General features: G+C 38.2%; 1 protein-coding gene across 1 annotated transcript; it reads right to left on the bottom strand.

The window, feature by feature from the left end:
• Positions 1-2,195: 2,195 nt before the first annotated feature.
• On the bottom strand, positions 2,196-16,458 carry LOC120515733 (prostate stem cell antigen-like). Its single transcript, XM_039736998.1, has 3 exons — positions 16,352-16,458; positions 5,377-5,490; positions 2,196-2,710 (listed from the first exon to the last, which is right to left on the bottom strand). Exons 1-3 carry the CDS (start codon positions 16,401-16,403, stop codon positions 2,508-2,510), a joined length of 369 nt encoding a protein of 122 aa, XP_039592932.1. The 5' UTR covers positions 16,404-16,458; the 3' UTR covers positions 2,196-2,507.
• Positions 16,459-16,771: the final 313 nt, after the last annotated feature.

The raw sequence follows: 16,771 nt of genomic DNA, 5'->3' as shown, positions 1-16,771 counted from the left end.
GTCAAAAGACTTAAAATTTTGTCTCATCAGACCACAGTTTATTAAATGCAGTTTGGCAAACCCCAAGTGGGATGTCATTTGCCTTTTACTCCAGTGTGACTTCCAACCAACAACTCAACCATAAACGCCTGATTGGTGGAGTGGTGCGGAGACGGTCGTCTTTCTAACAGGTTTTCCCATCTCAGCAGATGACCTCTGAAGCTCCATTAGAATGACCATTGGATTTTTTTATTCACTTCCCTGACCAAGACTATTTTTGCCAATTCTCTCAGTTTGGCCAGATGACTAACTCTAGGAAGAGCCTTGTTGGTTCCAAATTTCTTTCATTTCATAGTTTTTGAAGCTAATGTGCTCCTGGGGACACTCAAAACCATATTTGCACGTGTGTGGATGCCTCTTCACTGGCACTGCCTCTCTTGAGTGCATTCCTGTTAAGTTCTGCATTTCATACTCTTTCATTATTTGCAAGACACCTTTCTCGCATCCTGTTCATTTTTATATTTGCTGTTTTTGAAGGTGATTCTCTCTGTCTGGCTTTATATGCCTTTACTCCTCTTTGTTTGTGTTTGTCACACCCGCATTGCCTCTTTCGTTGTGTCATCATTATGTATGAGAAGAATATGGAAACGGCACACAAACAAATGTTAGGGCATGGGATTCAGATTCAGGACAGTCCATGCAGCAATGGTGTTATCCACTTGGCAACAATGCTGCCCACCCTAATTCTGAAACTGTACCTTTGTTTTGTTTTTCATTTTGTAATTAAAGCACATGGGCATGAAGGGATTCAAGCAGGCTCAAACGGCCAATTACAGGTATGAATTAAACTGGCATACCTCTATTTGTTATGTAGCACCTTACCTTCTGGGACACATTGCCTCAGAGCCAAGGTAGAATAGGATGAGCTTGTTTCAATTTCAAATATAAATCCATAATTTTATATTATTTAGATACTGAGCAATAAGGCTGGAATCAATACCCTGCAGAGCTTAGTTCCCAATGTCGACCTTGTTGAAAGGTTTACTTACCTCGGCAGCGACATGCATGTCTCTGGTTACTCTTTGTATGAAATCAGTAGACAGATTGGGAGAGCATGGGGGTCATGAGGTCATTGGAAAGGGGTATGTGGTACTCCCGATATCTATACAAAAGGACCAAGGTCCAAGTCTTTAGGGTCTTGGTGCTAGGGTCCTGGTCCTGTTTTGGTATATGGTTGCAAGATATGGATGCTATCCAGTAACCTATGGCGAAGAATGGACTTCTTTGATACTGTGTCTCCTTGGGTACCACTGGTTTGATTTTGTGCCCAACGAGCTGAGTACCAAATGAGACACATTACCTGCATTGTGGGGCACTATGGCCATTGTTGAGGACCTGAGCCACTTAACCAGGCCAATGTGATGCCCACGTAACACCTGGCTGTAGCAAATGATCTTTTCCGGCAGAGTGAGACTGGACCGTGTGTCTGCATGGGGGATTGTCTACTAAGATCCCAAGCTGTTTTGTCATGGGATGGGTGCAGTAGCACGCTGTACCAGTGCATGCTGACTTGACCTTACAAAATATGTTTCTCACATATAGCTGTTTAATAAACAGGGAGATTGGTGTTTTCCTGTCGTTATTATGTTGCCACATATAAGGCAGGTTTGACTACTGGAAACCTGCCAACCCAACTTGGCTTTGTCCATGAATGGGTAACATGGTCCTAGATATCCCAGATAGCAACATGGTGATACCAAAAGACATTGTGGCCTCTTGCCTGTCGTTTATGGCCCTTCTCCCATTAATGATGGAGGGTCAAATATGTCTAGGAACTTTCTGATTATGTTTCCTCTGCCATTGCGCGAGCACATTACATTTCTCCTCCCTGCATGTACAGTACTTCTGCACCCTTGCCATTTGCCATTTCCCATATCGCAAAAATGAAGGACTTCTTTTAATATTAGTCAAATTCTTACGCAAAACATTTCCTTGATATATGCTATCAGAGTGGAGCCCTTGCTGCTGAGAGCCTACGCATAGTAAATAAATGAAATGTAGTTCCATGAATCATAGTCCCAGATTTGGAGGTGCTGAAGATACAAAAACATTTAATGTGCCTGGCTTGCAAGCTAAAAATGTGAAATGCAATAAGTGTATTTAAAAAAAATAATAAGAGTTCCCTTTATCGGTAAATAAATTTTAAGGTGAAAACATTTGGTTTAGTAATTTATTTTTATTATTATTTTGTATTTTATGTAACATCTATTTAATATATGTCATTTTTACAGAAAATACAACAATTGATATCAAGCAATTAAAGAATGGACGGCATGAAATATTTTTCCAAAACTAACAATCTGGATTGACATTTAACATTTTTCTGTAGGATAATTATTCATAGTCATATATTATTACAAATAAACAAGCTTTATTTTACCATCTAAAGCAAGAAAATACAGAGCGATTTAGGTCAAACGTAATATGAAATTTGCAAAATTAAAGAGCAATACATAATCAGAACTGATCTATTCAGTAATCTTCGTAGACATGAAGAGCGCCACTGCACAGGCTGCCAGCAGCAAGACGTTCAGACTGGAGGTGGATGAACTGTTCACATTGCACAGGTCTGTAGAGCAGCAGGTTGTTGAAGTGGATGCCACAACTACGTTGATGTTACTATTGCACATTGTAGAGACACCACATCCTTTTGTGATTGATTTTATCCCCACTATTAAGAAAACAAAGAGTCTTTTAAGAATTTGAAATCAAGTTAAAAAAAATCACTATTACTTTATCTTGAAAATTATTTTAAAAAATGTATGTATGCCAAAAGGTAAGCAGAAATACTGTATAATTACATCTGGGAGACTGGCCCACAATGACACAACCAAGTATTGATGGCTGTTAAATGTCTTGGCAGGTTAAGCAATTCACAATCCAAGTCTTACACAGTGTTACTTAACTTTTAAACACAAACTGGGTCCAAACAGGCTGAGTTTGGGTAGTGGTGAGGTGACTGGTACTCATACCTCCTAGCTCCTGATTCTTAGGTTTACATCTAGGACTAATCACTGTCTGGGCATATTCTTACTGTGTCTCAACTTTAATTATCTTAAACATTTGTGTATTATTTTAATTTGTGACTCTGTGTTGACTATGTACGTGTGAGTATGAGGGTGTGCGATGAGTGTGGACTTACTCAGTACCAGAGCTAGTTTCTGCCTTGAACCCAAAGCTGCTGGTGTAAACTGCAGGCCTCAGCTTGTCTCTCTAATTCTTAAAGTAACATCAATTTAGTCAATAAAGGCAATTTCCAGTAAGCACCATGTTATCTCTTTAAAAAGTGGTGCTTCATTTTGTTTTCACCTAGCTCAAACCAAGGTCACATCATGCAACTTGTAATCACTGGGTACGTCAGACTTGACGATGGTTTTTGCTGATCTCATCGCCGTACACGCCAATCTTTGAGCGAGATCGTGGTGGCTAAGAAGTTGGCCGCTTAAACAGGAGCAGACTGAGTCTCCTGTTAGTCAGTGGAGACTCTGGAATTGTTAGCTTGGTGGAGTCTTACATATTGGAAGGGCGCTGTCCCCTTCAGAGCCCACTTTTTGCATCGTTATTTGTTTTTTCTAAAGTCTGCTTGAAACCCAGTGGGTAAGAGCCTTTGATTTTTTTAACTTAGCATTTGTTTTTCTTTATTGTTCTTTTTTCATTATAAATATTCTTGCACCCAGAACTGTGAGTTCTTTTAAAATCTTTTTTATAGAATAAAATCTACTTATTTTTAATACAACTGCCAATCTTATGCTTCTGTTTTAATACCCTCACTCCCTGTCAGTTCATAAATACTAGAAGGTGACTTGTGACACGCCAATGTCAATTTACATGAGAGAAAATCACAGGACATGTCAATTTTAGTGATCCCATGGTCACTTTCCAGCATAGTCGTGCTCGCCCCTTTTTGTGACAGCCAATAACATGCTGGCTGACAATGTGTGCACTGTGTGGCAGGCGGCTGGCATCCATGCCCAGCCAGGACGCCCCTGCACACTGTATTCAGGGGGAGCAGCCCTGGACAGTGCAATAGCTCCACCTGGACGCTAGATGGCCGCCCCCCTGGGCTGGTGTAGTGCCTCGGTTTCCCACAGGGCTCCCTGGGATTTGGAGTTGGAGGCAGCCCTGTTGGGCCCCGCAGGTACCTCCAGGGGGTGCTGTGTTTGGGACTCCTGAGCCCGTGTGGGCAACAGCTTCATCACACATGGAAGTACCGCCAGATCTTGGTGATCAAACACCTGGGGCACTTCCAGGTGACCTGTAAAAGGGAGCCAGCAACCACCACTCATCGGCCAGAGTCGGGAGGAGGAGGAGGACAAGGCTGCTGGGGAGGAGTGGCGGTGCCAAGGAAGAGTAGAGTGCTTGTGCTGTACTGGTGTTTGGGACTGAGTACGGGGAAGATGTGCCCTCCAGCTGAAGAGTAATAACGGTCTTTTTCTTTTACACGTGCATCCCGTGTCCAATCTGTGTCATGTCAGGCGCTATATAGCATCTTCCTTACAACTGTAAGAAGCTTTATCAGGTATAGCAAGTTCAGCCGCAACCTCTGCCTTTTTTTCTTTCTTCATTCTGTTGTGGTATGCATAATGTGAAACATCAGACAGATGAACTTTTCATCTGTTTGTGTGGCCCAACACACTTGTGCTTCTTGTTGTCTTGTTGCCTCATTATATAAATTTTACTTCCAGGTAAGCATTCATTGGTTGTCACCTCACGCACACACCTTCCAAAAATGAAGGAGAAACTTTTTGCAAGTATAAAACTGAAGGCATTATGGCAAGAATTGCTGGAGAGTACTGCCTGTGTACAGGTGCTTCTAACCACTCAAATGGTTGGCACAATGGAAGATCCATAATACTTCTTTGATGAAAAGACTGGAGACCTGTAGGTAAGGAATTTGCACACTTTTTATATATACTGTGCGTTTTTTCCCCCTACATCCAAAAAGCAGGCTTGTTAGGTAAATCGTCCACTCTAACTGGCTGACTTTGTGTATGAGAGTTCCCTGTGGTAGACAGAACTCCCACCAAGAACTGCACCCAGTGCTGCCAGGATAGTCACTGGCTCCGCACAAACCAGAAGGAGATGTGAAGAAAACGTTGGGTGTCTAACATAAAATGTAAATGAGGCTCATAAAAAGCTTTTCTTTAAATTAAGGATTTTTAATCATGCCAAGACTTCAAATAATTGCAAATATGCAAATAAGGCTTTTGAGAAGAGAAAAAAACAAACAAAAACGCATGTTCAGCCAGGGCTTGTAACTTAAACATTTAGCAAGATTCCAAAATAAAATAATTTCCTCCATTCTTTGATTTTTGGACCGTTGAGTGGTATACTCACATGCACTGGTGACACTGGAGTAGCAGTTGGTCTCTATCGTACAGTTCTGAGTGTTCTTATTACAGTCTGCGTTGGAAAAAGACGAAGTGCAGGCATAGCACTGCAGTCCGTAAGCTGTCAAAGAGTAAAACAAATAGTGAAATCTGACATACATACTGTACACACTCACCAATATGGCTTCAGGAGGTTAATATGTACCTGCAGAAATGTAAAGAGAACCACTGAGTGAGTTACAGTCTCCTAGGGGCCCTCCCAACCCTCAGTAATACCAAAGAGGCCAGACCTAATCAATAAATGCAAGGGAGGGATGAATATAGGGATATCACAAGGTACCAAATGAACAAAAGTACAACTTAATTCAACCCCATTGATGATTTCTCTTCTTATTGAACACAATGCTTTCTGCACCCACTTGTCCTCACAGGTGGCGCAGTGATAGTGCTGCTGCTGCTGCTTTGCAGTAAGGAGACTGTGGAAGATTGTGGGTTCAGTTCCTCCCTGTGTGGATAGCATTTTGAGTACTAAGAAAAGCGCTATATAAATGTAATGAATTATTATTACAATAACAAACAGCCCACCATTTGATTGCCCTTTGATTTGTCCTTCTTTGTTTCTTTACATGACATAAACAGGATGTACTGTATAAACAAGTTAATGCTCATGAGGCTTCCGGTCAGGGCAATGTTGTGCTGCCACATCAGGCAGACTAATTAGAATACAACAAGCAGGCAATGAAACACAAGATGGTGTTGCACCCGACACCAGGAAAGGCAAACAGACTGAATGGAAGTGACTTCAATAAAACTTCATTATGCACAAAAAAAGGTTTGAAATGTGTGCGCAAAACTTTCAGGATTTATAAAACAAACTCGAGTATATTTACGGCAACTCTGACCCCTCAAAACACAACATTTTGATGAAAGTGGGAAATGACACCTTTGATCAAGTAAGGCAAACCAGCCAAATGACGACTCACATGTATAATAATTCATATCACCAAGTCATTATTATAATGTGTGCTAACATGACAAATATATTCAACCTCAAAAGAGATGTATATGATGTTCCTACTCAGTTTTAATTGCCTTTTAAGGGGGCCAATGCTGCGTATTTGCACTGAAGAATGTTTTTGTTTTCTTGTCAGTTTATATCTGCTACCTGTGGTCACTTCTCCGGATTAGAAGCTGTGGTGGATGGCCAGGGCCCTTCCCCAGCCAGGACACCCAAAGTGTACAAGGACCATGGGAAACAGGATTGTCGGAGCAGTTACTTCCCCAGGCCGATAGAGGGCAGCTCCCTTGGCTTCCAGTGGGGTCACAGGTTATGATCATGGGGGCTCAACCCTGGTGGAACCCATGGCCGCCACCAGGGGGCGCATGGACCTTTCCAGAGACTTATTTGGTCATGCTTCTGCCACACCCGGAAGTGTGGCCAGAAGAAGCTCATTAGGCACCTGGAGTCCAACCCAATTGCCCTATAAAAAAGAGCCGCCTCACTCCATAAGTGGCCAGAGTCGGTAGGAGAGGACAAAGCTTGAAGAGGAGTAGAGGGAGAAGGACTGCTGGCAAGAAGGGACTGAATGGTGTTGGTATGTTGCGTTGTGCTTACTGGCATTGTACACTGTAAATAAACATGTGGAGTGTGACAAAACTTGTCTCCTGCCTGCCTGTGTCTGGGTTAGGGTGACAGTACGCCCCCTAGTGGCTCACAAAGCCAAAGCACAGGGAAAATATGAGCGTGATTCACTCCCTGCATACGGAAAGCTCTAAATCTCATTTGTAGTCTAAACGTTTGGCACAATATGGCTTGTTGGGCCCTGCTTGGAGACTAGGTCATTGTCATTGTTTTGGAATTATGAACTGAGTTGGACCCCACATTAGAAAGACAGACTGTCAGTCAGCCATTCTCCAACCAGCTATATCCTAACACAGGTTCACGGGGGTCTGCTGGAGCCAATCCCAACCAGCACAGGGCACAAGGCAGGAACAAATCCCGGGCAGGTCGGCAGCCCACCGCAGGGCACACACACCCACACACCAAGCACAATTTAGAATCACCAATGCAGCTAACCTGCATGTCTTTGGACTGTGGGAGGAAACCGGAGCACCCAGAGGAAACCCACGCAGACACGGGGAGCACATGCAAACTCCACGCAGGAAGGACCCGGAAAGCGAACCTGGGTCTCCTAACTGCGAGGCAGCAGCGCTACCAGTGCGCCACTGTGCCGCCAAGACATACTGATTGCTCATATATTTAGGATTTAACAATAATCTTAATCCTAATCTTAACAATGACGTAATAGCAAGAGGCACCTAACAGAGAGATCTGGCCAATAGATTAGGAATATCACAACCAAGCTTTAGCTCCATTTCCATATAGTTTGGTTGTATATGCCAACATAAAAAGGAAATTTGCAGCAGTGCCTGGTTTTCCTAACATGATTGTGACATTTGACAGCATTCAAATTGTAATAAAGCAACCTAGTGAGAATGATGCTGCTTTGTTAACAATAAGCAGTTACATTAACATTGACAGAAAACTTATCTGTGATGCCAAGATGTCATAGCTTGGCGTCCTGGGTTAACCCATGATGTATTTATTTCAACACAATGCAGCATTGGCAGAGTGCTGACCCCAACTTTAGAATGACCTCACTAAATTAATGAGTTCAGACGACACAATTCCTTCAAAAAACAACATGAAACTCGTTGGTTCAGGAAGACATTTAACTCACCTTGACCATGTGACCCTTTCAGTTTAACCACTCTGTCCAGATGCCCATGAAGATTTGTGTTTGTACCACAAATTCTGTTAGTTTTTCATGGTTTTCTTGGCATACTCTTAGTTTTGTATTTCATTCTTGTTTAAAGTCACATATTCTGTTTTAATGCTTTGTATATCATGTACTGTAGTGTATTGTATGTGGTGTGTATTGTAATGTATTTAGTTATTGGCCTTAATGGATATAATTAGGATATTAGAAATAAACTTGATGTATTAGGATTAAAAGTCAAGACAGAAGTAAAGAATTTAGAGGTAACTATTGATACTGACCTGAATTTTAAATCACATATTAATTAAATTACTAGGACAGCATTTTTTCACTTAAGAAATATAGCAAAAGGTAGACCTCTTATTTCATTGAAAGATGCTGAAAATTTAGTTCACGCATTTGTTTTCAGTCGACTACATTACTGTAACACACTTCTCTCAGAGGACTACCCAAAAAAGACATCAATCGATTGCAAAGAGTGCAGAATGCAGCTGCCAGAATCTTAACTAGGAAAAGAAAATCTGAGCACATCTCTCCAGTTCTGAAGTCACTATACTGGTTACTTGTGTCATTTAGGATTGACTTTAAAATACTGCTTATGGTTAACAAAGCCTTAAGTAATCTCGCTCCATCTTATATTTCAGAAGGTCTTTCACCTTACACTCCAAATCGTAACCTTAGATCTTCAAATGAGTGTCTACTTAGAATTCCAGGAGTTAAACTTAAAAAAAGTAGTGAGGCGACCTTCTGCTGTTATGCACCTAAAATCTGGAATAGCTTGCCAATAGGAATACGGTGGAGCACTTTAAAAACCTGCTGAAAACACATTACTTTAACATGGCTTTCTCATCTTAGTTTAATCTTGATGCTCTGTATATTCAATTAAGTATCATTATTATTCCTAGTGGCTCCAAAATCCGTACTAACCCCTACTTTCTCTTCTGTTCTTTTTCAGGTTTTCTGTGGTGGCGGTCTACACCACCACCAACTGATCAAAGTGCCATGATGGCCTTACATTGATGGATTAAAGGCCAGAGGTCCACGTGACCGTCATCATCAAGTTCTTCCATGAGAGCCCTGAATACCATGAGGACTGACTGAGGTCATTTATGTTAGGTAGAATGCCTAGAAGGGGCGTGGTGGTCTCGTTGCCTCGGAACCCCTGTAGATTTTTTTTTCTCCAGCCGTCTGGAGTTTTTTTTTTGTTTTTTTTTGTCCTCCCTGGCCATTGAGACCTTACTTTTATTCTATGTTAATTAGTGTTCCCTTATTTAAATTCTTATTTATTTTGTCTTTTTTTTCTCTTTCTTCATCATGTAAAGCACTTTCAGCTACATTGTTTGTATGAAAATGTGCTGTATAAATAAATATTGTTGTTGTTGTATTTATCTTTATCAAGTATGTTGTATATGACCTGTTATTCTTTCTGAAATTCCGGGGAGCGTATTGAGCATGGGAAAAGTGTTACATAAATTAAAAGTATTATTATTTTTATTATTACACAGATAGATGATGATGTATTTCTGTTTTTGTTTCCAGGACTTCAGACAAGACATCTTGAAATACCAAAACTTTCACTTAAAGATAAGAAGTATAAGCTGCAGAAGATAGCTCTGCACCAGTACGGCTGCTACAGTATGCCCATTACTAAAGTTATTTTATAGCCATCACCAGACAGGTGCCAAACCTGATTCTCAGTCAGATAAGTGTTATGCTTCCAGCCTTTCATATTGGTCATTATGGCGGATCCCAACAATTACATTAAAATGAGTTCTTCAGTAAAAACATATGACACAGATTGCAGTTGGTTAAGTATAATTTTTGTACAAAAGTTAAAAAAGGCACTTTTTCACAAAGAGAAATATAAATAAATGTAGTAAGTTACCAAGTAAGATAGCATTCTGAGGACCTTTTTAAGTCCACATAATATTTTGAACTTTAAAAGCCGGGTCCCCTTTTTAGGTGTTTGCAGGCCGCACCCTGCCTGTAGTGGTTGGGGGCTGGCTGCCTGGGGTAAGGCCATAGCTGGGCAGGCTAGTGAACTGTTTTATGGGACTTTTTGGAAGCCTTATTCCCTTTTTTTTGTTTTATTTGTGTCACTTGCCTCTCAGTTCTTTGAGAATAAGGTAACAAACCATACTATGAAATTAAACAATAACAGCAAGGGAAATTACAAAATTTACAAAAACATTAAGGATACTAAAAAACAAACACTTCCAGGTTCAGCTCCGTTTCTCTAGCAGGTTGTAATGAAGCAAGTGGATTAGGAAAATCGAAAATTCAAGTGCATTGTTATGGTACATCAATTATTCATTCATGCATCCATCATTTTATTTACCCTGATTTGTAATGCTAGGCAAATAATGCACACCAACACAAATGCTCCATGTTTGTCAGGTCTACGTGTAATGGCATGCTAGAGGTTAATTAATGCTGTTGAATCGGCTTTATTATATTTTTTTTATATGTTGCATAATCTCCCACACTCTCAAACTAAGTTAAACAGGTCTGATAATGAATAATAACACCCAAACGCCATGTATTCTTTGTCAGAACTTCTGGTGTTATTAGATAGATAGATAGATAGATAGATAGATAGATAGATAGATAGATAGATAGATAGATAGATAGATAGATAGATAGATAGATAGATAGATAGATAGATAGATAGATAGATAGATAGATACTTTATTAATCCCAAGGGGAAATTCACATAATCCAGCAGCAGTATACTGATACAAAGAAACAATATTAAATTAAATAGTAATAAAAATGAAAAGAATTACTTGGTGATCTGTACAGTTCAATGGTCTTAATGTTTATATCTTAAATCTGATCAGTTCAATTTGTGTTTGTTTTATAAATGACTTAGAAGGAGTGTCAATTGTTTGCTTTTTTGCATCACTGCTGATGTTATTCAGGATCTTATAACTTAACAGGATTACAGGACTGATCAAAGAAAGGGTTTGAAAAGTGAGAATTTTAAATAGCAGCACAATACTTTAGTTACATCACTGAGGACCCTGCCACAGGCAGAAAAAAGCTGAAATGTAAATTAATTTGTCAGTGTAGTTTTAAAGATTTAGGCTACTTTTTAATCAAAGCCATGTAAACACATTATGCTTCATTGCTGTTCAGAGCTTTATTTGTTTTAAAACAATGGTCTCTACTGCTGGAAAATGCCGACAGACTTATGTTTTTCTGTGGGATTCAGACCACAAAATTCTAAAAAACGTGGTGATTACACATTCAGGCATCTCAAATTGAAAAACAACTTTCTTTTTAGTTATATTTAAATAATGAATCTTCTTCATAAGTGATTTCAAGGACAAATAATTTACTTCCTGCGGTGGGCTGGCAGCCTAACTGGGGTTTGTTTCCTACCTTCCACCCTGTGATGGCTGGGATTGGCTCCAGCAGACCCCTGTGACCCTGTAGTTAGGATATAGTGGGTTGGATAATGGATGGATGGATGGATAATTTACTTCAGTTTTACTTCATACATACAATATTATTTTTTACAATTGCAAAACTTCAAGGTTTCCTTGCTCAGATACACACAGCAAGTCAATGGTCAACAAAGAATACTTCAACAAATAATTAATGAGCAGATAGCACTGGGCTCCATTTATATTAATCCATTTCAAACCCCTTTGTTATCCTGTTTGTTTTAAAAAAAAACTGTTCATTATGCAGTTAGTCATTTGTAAATAAAGATAGTATTTATGCCTACCTTTGAGCTTGTTACAGCACTCTGCACCCGCATTAAGTTAGAAGCGCGATACTAAAATAAATTGAACAAGCAGCTTTACAGTTTAATGTTCATTGCCTTTGCCACCAGAACCTGCTGTCTACCTAATATCTGCTCCTTAAAAGTGCGCTGAATCTTTATTTAGCTTTAGTTGATTTTTGTCTAGGGTGTCACGGTGGCGCAGTAGTAGCGCTGCTGCCTCGCAGTTAGGAGACCCGGGTTCGCTTCCCAGGTCCTCCCTGAGCGGAGTGTGCATGTTCTCCCTGTGTCTGCGTGGGTTTCCTCCCACAGTCCAAAGTCATGCAGGTTAGGCGCATTGGTGATTCTAAATTGTGCCTAGTGTGTGTGTGTGCCCTGTGGTGGGCTGGCGCCCTGCCCCGGGTTTGTTCCTGCCTTGCACCCACCAGCAGACCCCCGTGACCCTGTGTTAGGATATAGCGTGTTGGAAAAATGACTGACTGACTGATTCTTGTCTGAATAAAAAACTGGTAAACAACTGCTGACAAGTAATCATCAATCCATTATCTAAACTGTCTTAATCCATTAAAGTGTCAAAAAGAAATGAAGCATACCAGGCAACCAAATGCCAGGGAGACACCAGTCCACCACAGGACAGATGGATACGAATCATCGCTCAACTTACAATGCCTTAGTGTGAGCCACTCACGACAATAAATGTGCAGTCATGCCATCCCCACAGTAGATAAAACAAGAGTACATATTTATATTTGTCAGATTTCTCCTATTTGATTTAGTAAGTTTAAATCTGAACTGTGTTACTTTGCTTCAGGGAGTTTCATGTACCTTATGATTCCTAAAATTTTGTAGTCATTTTCAGGGGTGTCTTGGAGGACCACAGTGGCTGCAGGTTTTCTTTGCTGCCACTTTCTTCACCAGTGACCAATTTCTGCTTTTAATTGATCTCTTTTCTTCTTCTTTTTAATGGCAAGTCCTTCAAATTGATTATTTCATCTTTAAATGACAGCCAAGCAAAAATGAGATGTGAAGTGAGCCTACAGATGAGCTGCTAAGTTGTGGCTTCAAACTCCAACAAATTTCACTCCAACCAGTTTCTTAATTAGAAGCTGATTCTTGTTGTTAATGAAACCCGTTATTTGTTTCCTTGTCTTGTTGGTGCCGTCATTCTGCCATAGCAGACATGTTCAGACCTTTGTTTTTCATTTTCACTTTCTCGTATACAAAGTGTAAGCAAAGTATTATAATTGCCCAAAGATTCAATGTCGAGATTTTGATGAATCTCGATATTTTAGACCTCCCTGAATTTCTTGTATACGAAGTATGGGGAAAGTATTGGAATCCTCCAAATATTTCATTTTTTCTAATTTTGATTAATCTCAACGTTTTAGATTTCCCTGAGTCCAAAAATACGATTTTTGGAATTATGTCTGTGTGTCTGTGTGTGTGTGATATATATATATGTAAACACAACAACTTGAGTATGTTTTTTAATTAGGTCAGCCAAATCTTGCATACAAGTATTAGGTACAAAACGTAGATATCTGTAAACTTTTGGACTATTTCCGTTAACCAGAAGTGGTACTTTACCTTTTATTCATGTAGCTGCAGAGTCCAATTTATTCAAATTTACTTTCATAATAATTGTTCAATATAGTAATTTGATTTGATTTGTTGTTGATGCTTCTTTAATGTACATAATATAAAAATATAATAATTGCCTTGCGGTTTACTCCTCAAATATCCATCCCCATATCTGAGTATACAAGAAAGTCGAGGGGAGACCACTCACGATTTTTCCTAAGGGTACTGTCAAAATGTTTTTTGGACCTGAGCAGATGAACATTTCTAAAACCTTCACCTCTTTTATTTTCAGATATATAATTATGGACATTGGTTTGATGGTCATTTGTTAGCTCATTTCATATCTCATTATTGTTAGGCTGCTAATTAACAAAAAAAGGAACAATTAAAGAGGTTTGAGTATTAAACAGCAAGTAAAAAAGCGGCCAATAGCAGTAAAACTAGTCACTAATAAAGAAAATCTGTAGCCACTACAGCCTTTTAGATCAGAGATGGACACTCCTGGGGTACATAATAAGGACTGGTGTTTGATTATTTATTTATTATTTAATAGCAATGTGTGAGTTAACCATATATTTTTTTATTTATCCCTTTGTAAGCATGTATTGTTCTCATTAAGACTCCAATCCCTGTGACACTGAGCATAAGGCATATACCAGCCCTGGATGTAACACCAGTTTGTGGATATTTAAATATGAAAATATGATTCAGCAAAAGTGGTTAATCATGGTGGTGCCTCATGGGTTGAAGGTACTAGATTTGAATTCTTCACCTACTCACAGCCTTTGTGTAGTGTTCAAGGACATGTTTGTTTAGGTTCTTGTAAACTTGATGGCATTTGCTGTATGAAATCTTTCTTTTAGAAATTATCACTGTTGCCACACAGAGGCATTGCAACCTCAAAACTTCAAAAAAGATTTGCTCAACATGGCCAATATCCCATATGTGGAGTGCTTATTTTCCAAATGTCTGCTGAGATACTCCTGCTTTTTTTCCTTAAAGGCACAGATGACAGTTAACTGGCAACTCCAAACTGGCCCAGTGTGTGAATGAGCCCTGCACTGGACTGGTGCTCTGTCAATTGGTGGCTCTGTGCTTATGCCCAATGCACCCAGGATAGGCCGTGGTCTCCTGTGACCCTAAACGTTGGTTACACTTTGGTTTAGGTAGATAAACCTGCTATTAAGAAGAAGACTCTTAAAATAGGTTGCTGTAAATTTTCAATGTTGTCTTTCATGTTACAAGAATTATAATGTGTACGCTGTTATCAGCTGCATATGATTAATACTTAAGTGAAAATGTCTCAGTGGGCTTAGGTTATGGAACTTGAAAACTTTATACCATTTACGCTGTGGAATCCAAAACTGTTGCAAAATTTAATCTCATAATTTGACATATTGTAAGTGATGTTATATCTGGGGAATGATTGTTTAAATCATGAACTACATGATCGAAATGCTTATTTCATCTAGTGTTGATTCAGGATTATAATATTGGCCAATTTCTTAATATAAACTTTATACCCTTTAAGAAACAATAATGGAGATAAATTATTTTAATTATTACCTTCATGATCTGGATGCTTATTTCATTTAATATTTGTTCAGAATTACATTATTAGTTATTTTTAATGTACATTTGATAGTTTCTATGAAAATAATAATGGAGAAAAATTGTTTAAATTACTAACTACATGATCTAAATGTTTTTTTTACTTTAATATTTATTTAAGATTCTATTATTAGTCATTTTAACGTACATTTTATACCCTTTATGAAAAGAATAATGGAGATAAATTGTTTAAAGCATTAACTACTTGATCTGAAAGCTTAATTCATTTAATATTTATTCAGAATTAAATCATTAGTCATGTTTAATGTACATTTCATACCTTTTACCAAAAAAAAAAAAAATAAAGGGCATAAATGTTTGAATTACATGATCTGAACGCTTATTTCATTTAATATTCATTCAGAATTATATTATTGGTCAATTTTTGAATTTAAATCAATACCTATAATGAAAAAATCATTAAGGCAAATTGTTTAAATCATTAACTACATGATCTGAATGCTTACATCTTTTAATATTTATTCAGAATTGTAATATTTATCACTTTTTTAATCTGCGCTTTATCCCTTTTGTGAAAATATAGTAGAGATAAATTGTTTAAATCATTAACTGGTGCCATCATTTTAATTGTGAACTACATGATCTGAATAATTATGTCTTTTAATATTTATTTAGATCAATTATTGATCAACTTTTTTAATATACGCTTTTTTCCTTTTATGAAACAACAATTGAGACAAATTGTTTAAACTAATAACTACATAATCTGAGTGAGTGCTTACTTCACTTAATACTTATTCAGAATTATAATATTTGGTCAATTTTTTAATGCACATGTTATACCTGTGGTATAAATAAAATAAATATTTTTTTGCTTAGTGTTCCTGAGTGTTTGGTTATGGACAAAATAGGTTTTAACTTCCACAAGGCTATCATTTTGACAGTAATAATATAGGCTTATATAAATAAAAACTTAATATTCTATGCAGAAAACAGAATTTCAACAAATTTTCTTATAGTAAGAGTCAGATTGAAAATAGGCTACATTTACTGCTTTTTTTAAATATATTAGGAATTAATGCTTTACATATCAGTTATTCAGTCTTTCATTTTCATAGTAGTCTACTTCTACTAAAGGGCTGTATTGTATAAAACAGGTGACTACTTTAATCGTGTAAAAAGCTTTCATTTATCCATCTGTTGTTCCAGTCTCCTGTTTAAATTGTCATTTCTCTATTTTATAATATAAATTTTCCTGAATGCCTCAACAAATGTAAATATATTTTACCCAATAAATGATTCCACAGCAAAGTATTTACCTGTCTTTATACTTAAGCATCCCAAAATCAAGACTAAGAGATGGGCCTCCATTGTGGCTGACTCTTGGGCTTCTTGCTTTCCTGTTTCTTTGAAGGACTTCAGTAAATCTGCCACATGCAACCTCCTTAAATAATATTTCTATTTGTTTATAGGTGAGTAACCAAATAAACAAACAGGGATTAACTTTAATTATAATCATCACAAATATCTCTTGGCTTTTGAAAAACTGAAAAGGGCATTGTTGTTAGGTAGCCAAGCAACATGTAACAAACAGATATGGCTTTTGTTAGTTATTTCTTTCTTCTCTTTCTTCTTAGCATTACTTTATTTTTCTCAGCACTGTGGGACATGTGTCTGAACACATTTACAGGTAATCTAATCTAGACACTGTTAAAATATCCGACTATGCCACCCAGTTT

This window comes from Polypterus senegalus, chromosome 15, assembly GCF_016835505.1.
Source record: "Polypterus senegalus isolate Bchr_013 chromosome 15, ASM1683550v1, whole genome shotgun sequence".
Taxonomy (NCBI): Eukaryota; Metazoa; Chordata; class Cladistia; order Polypteriformes; family Polypteridae; genus Polypterus; species Polypterus senegalus.
This window is presented reverse-complemented; position numbering and strand designations above follow the sequence as displayed.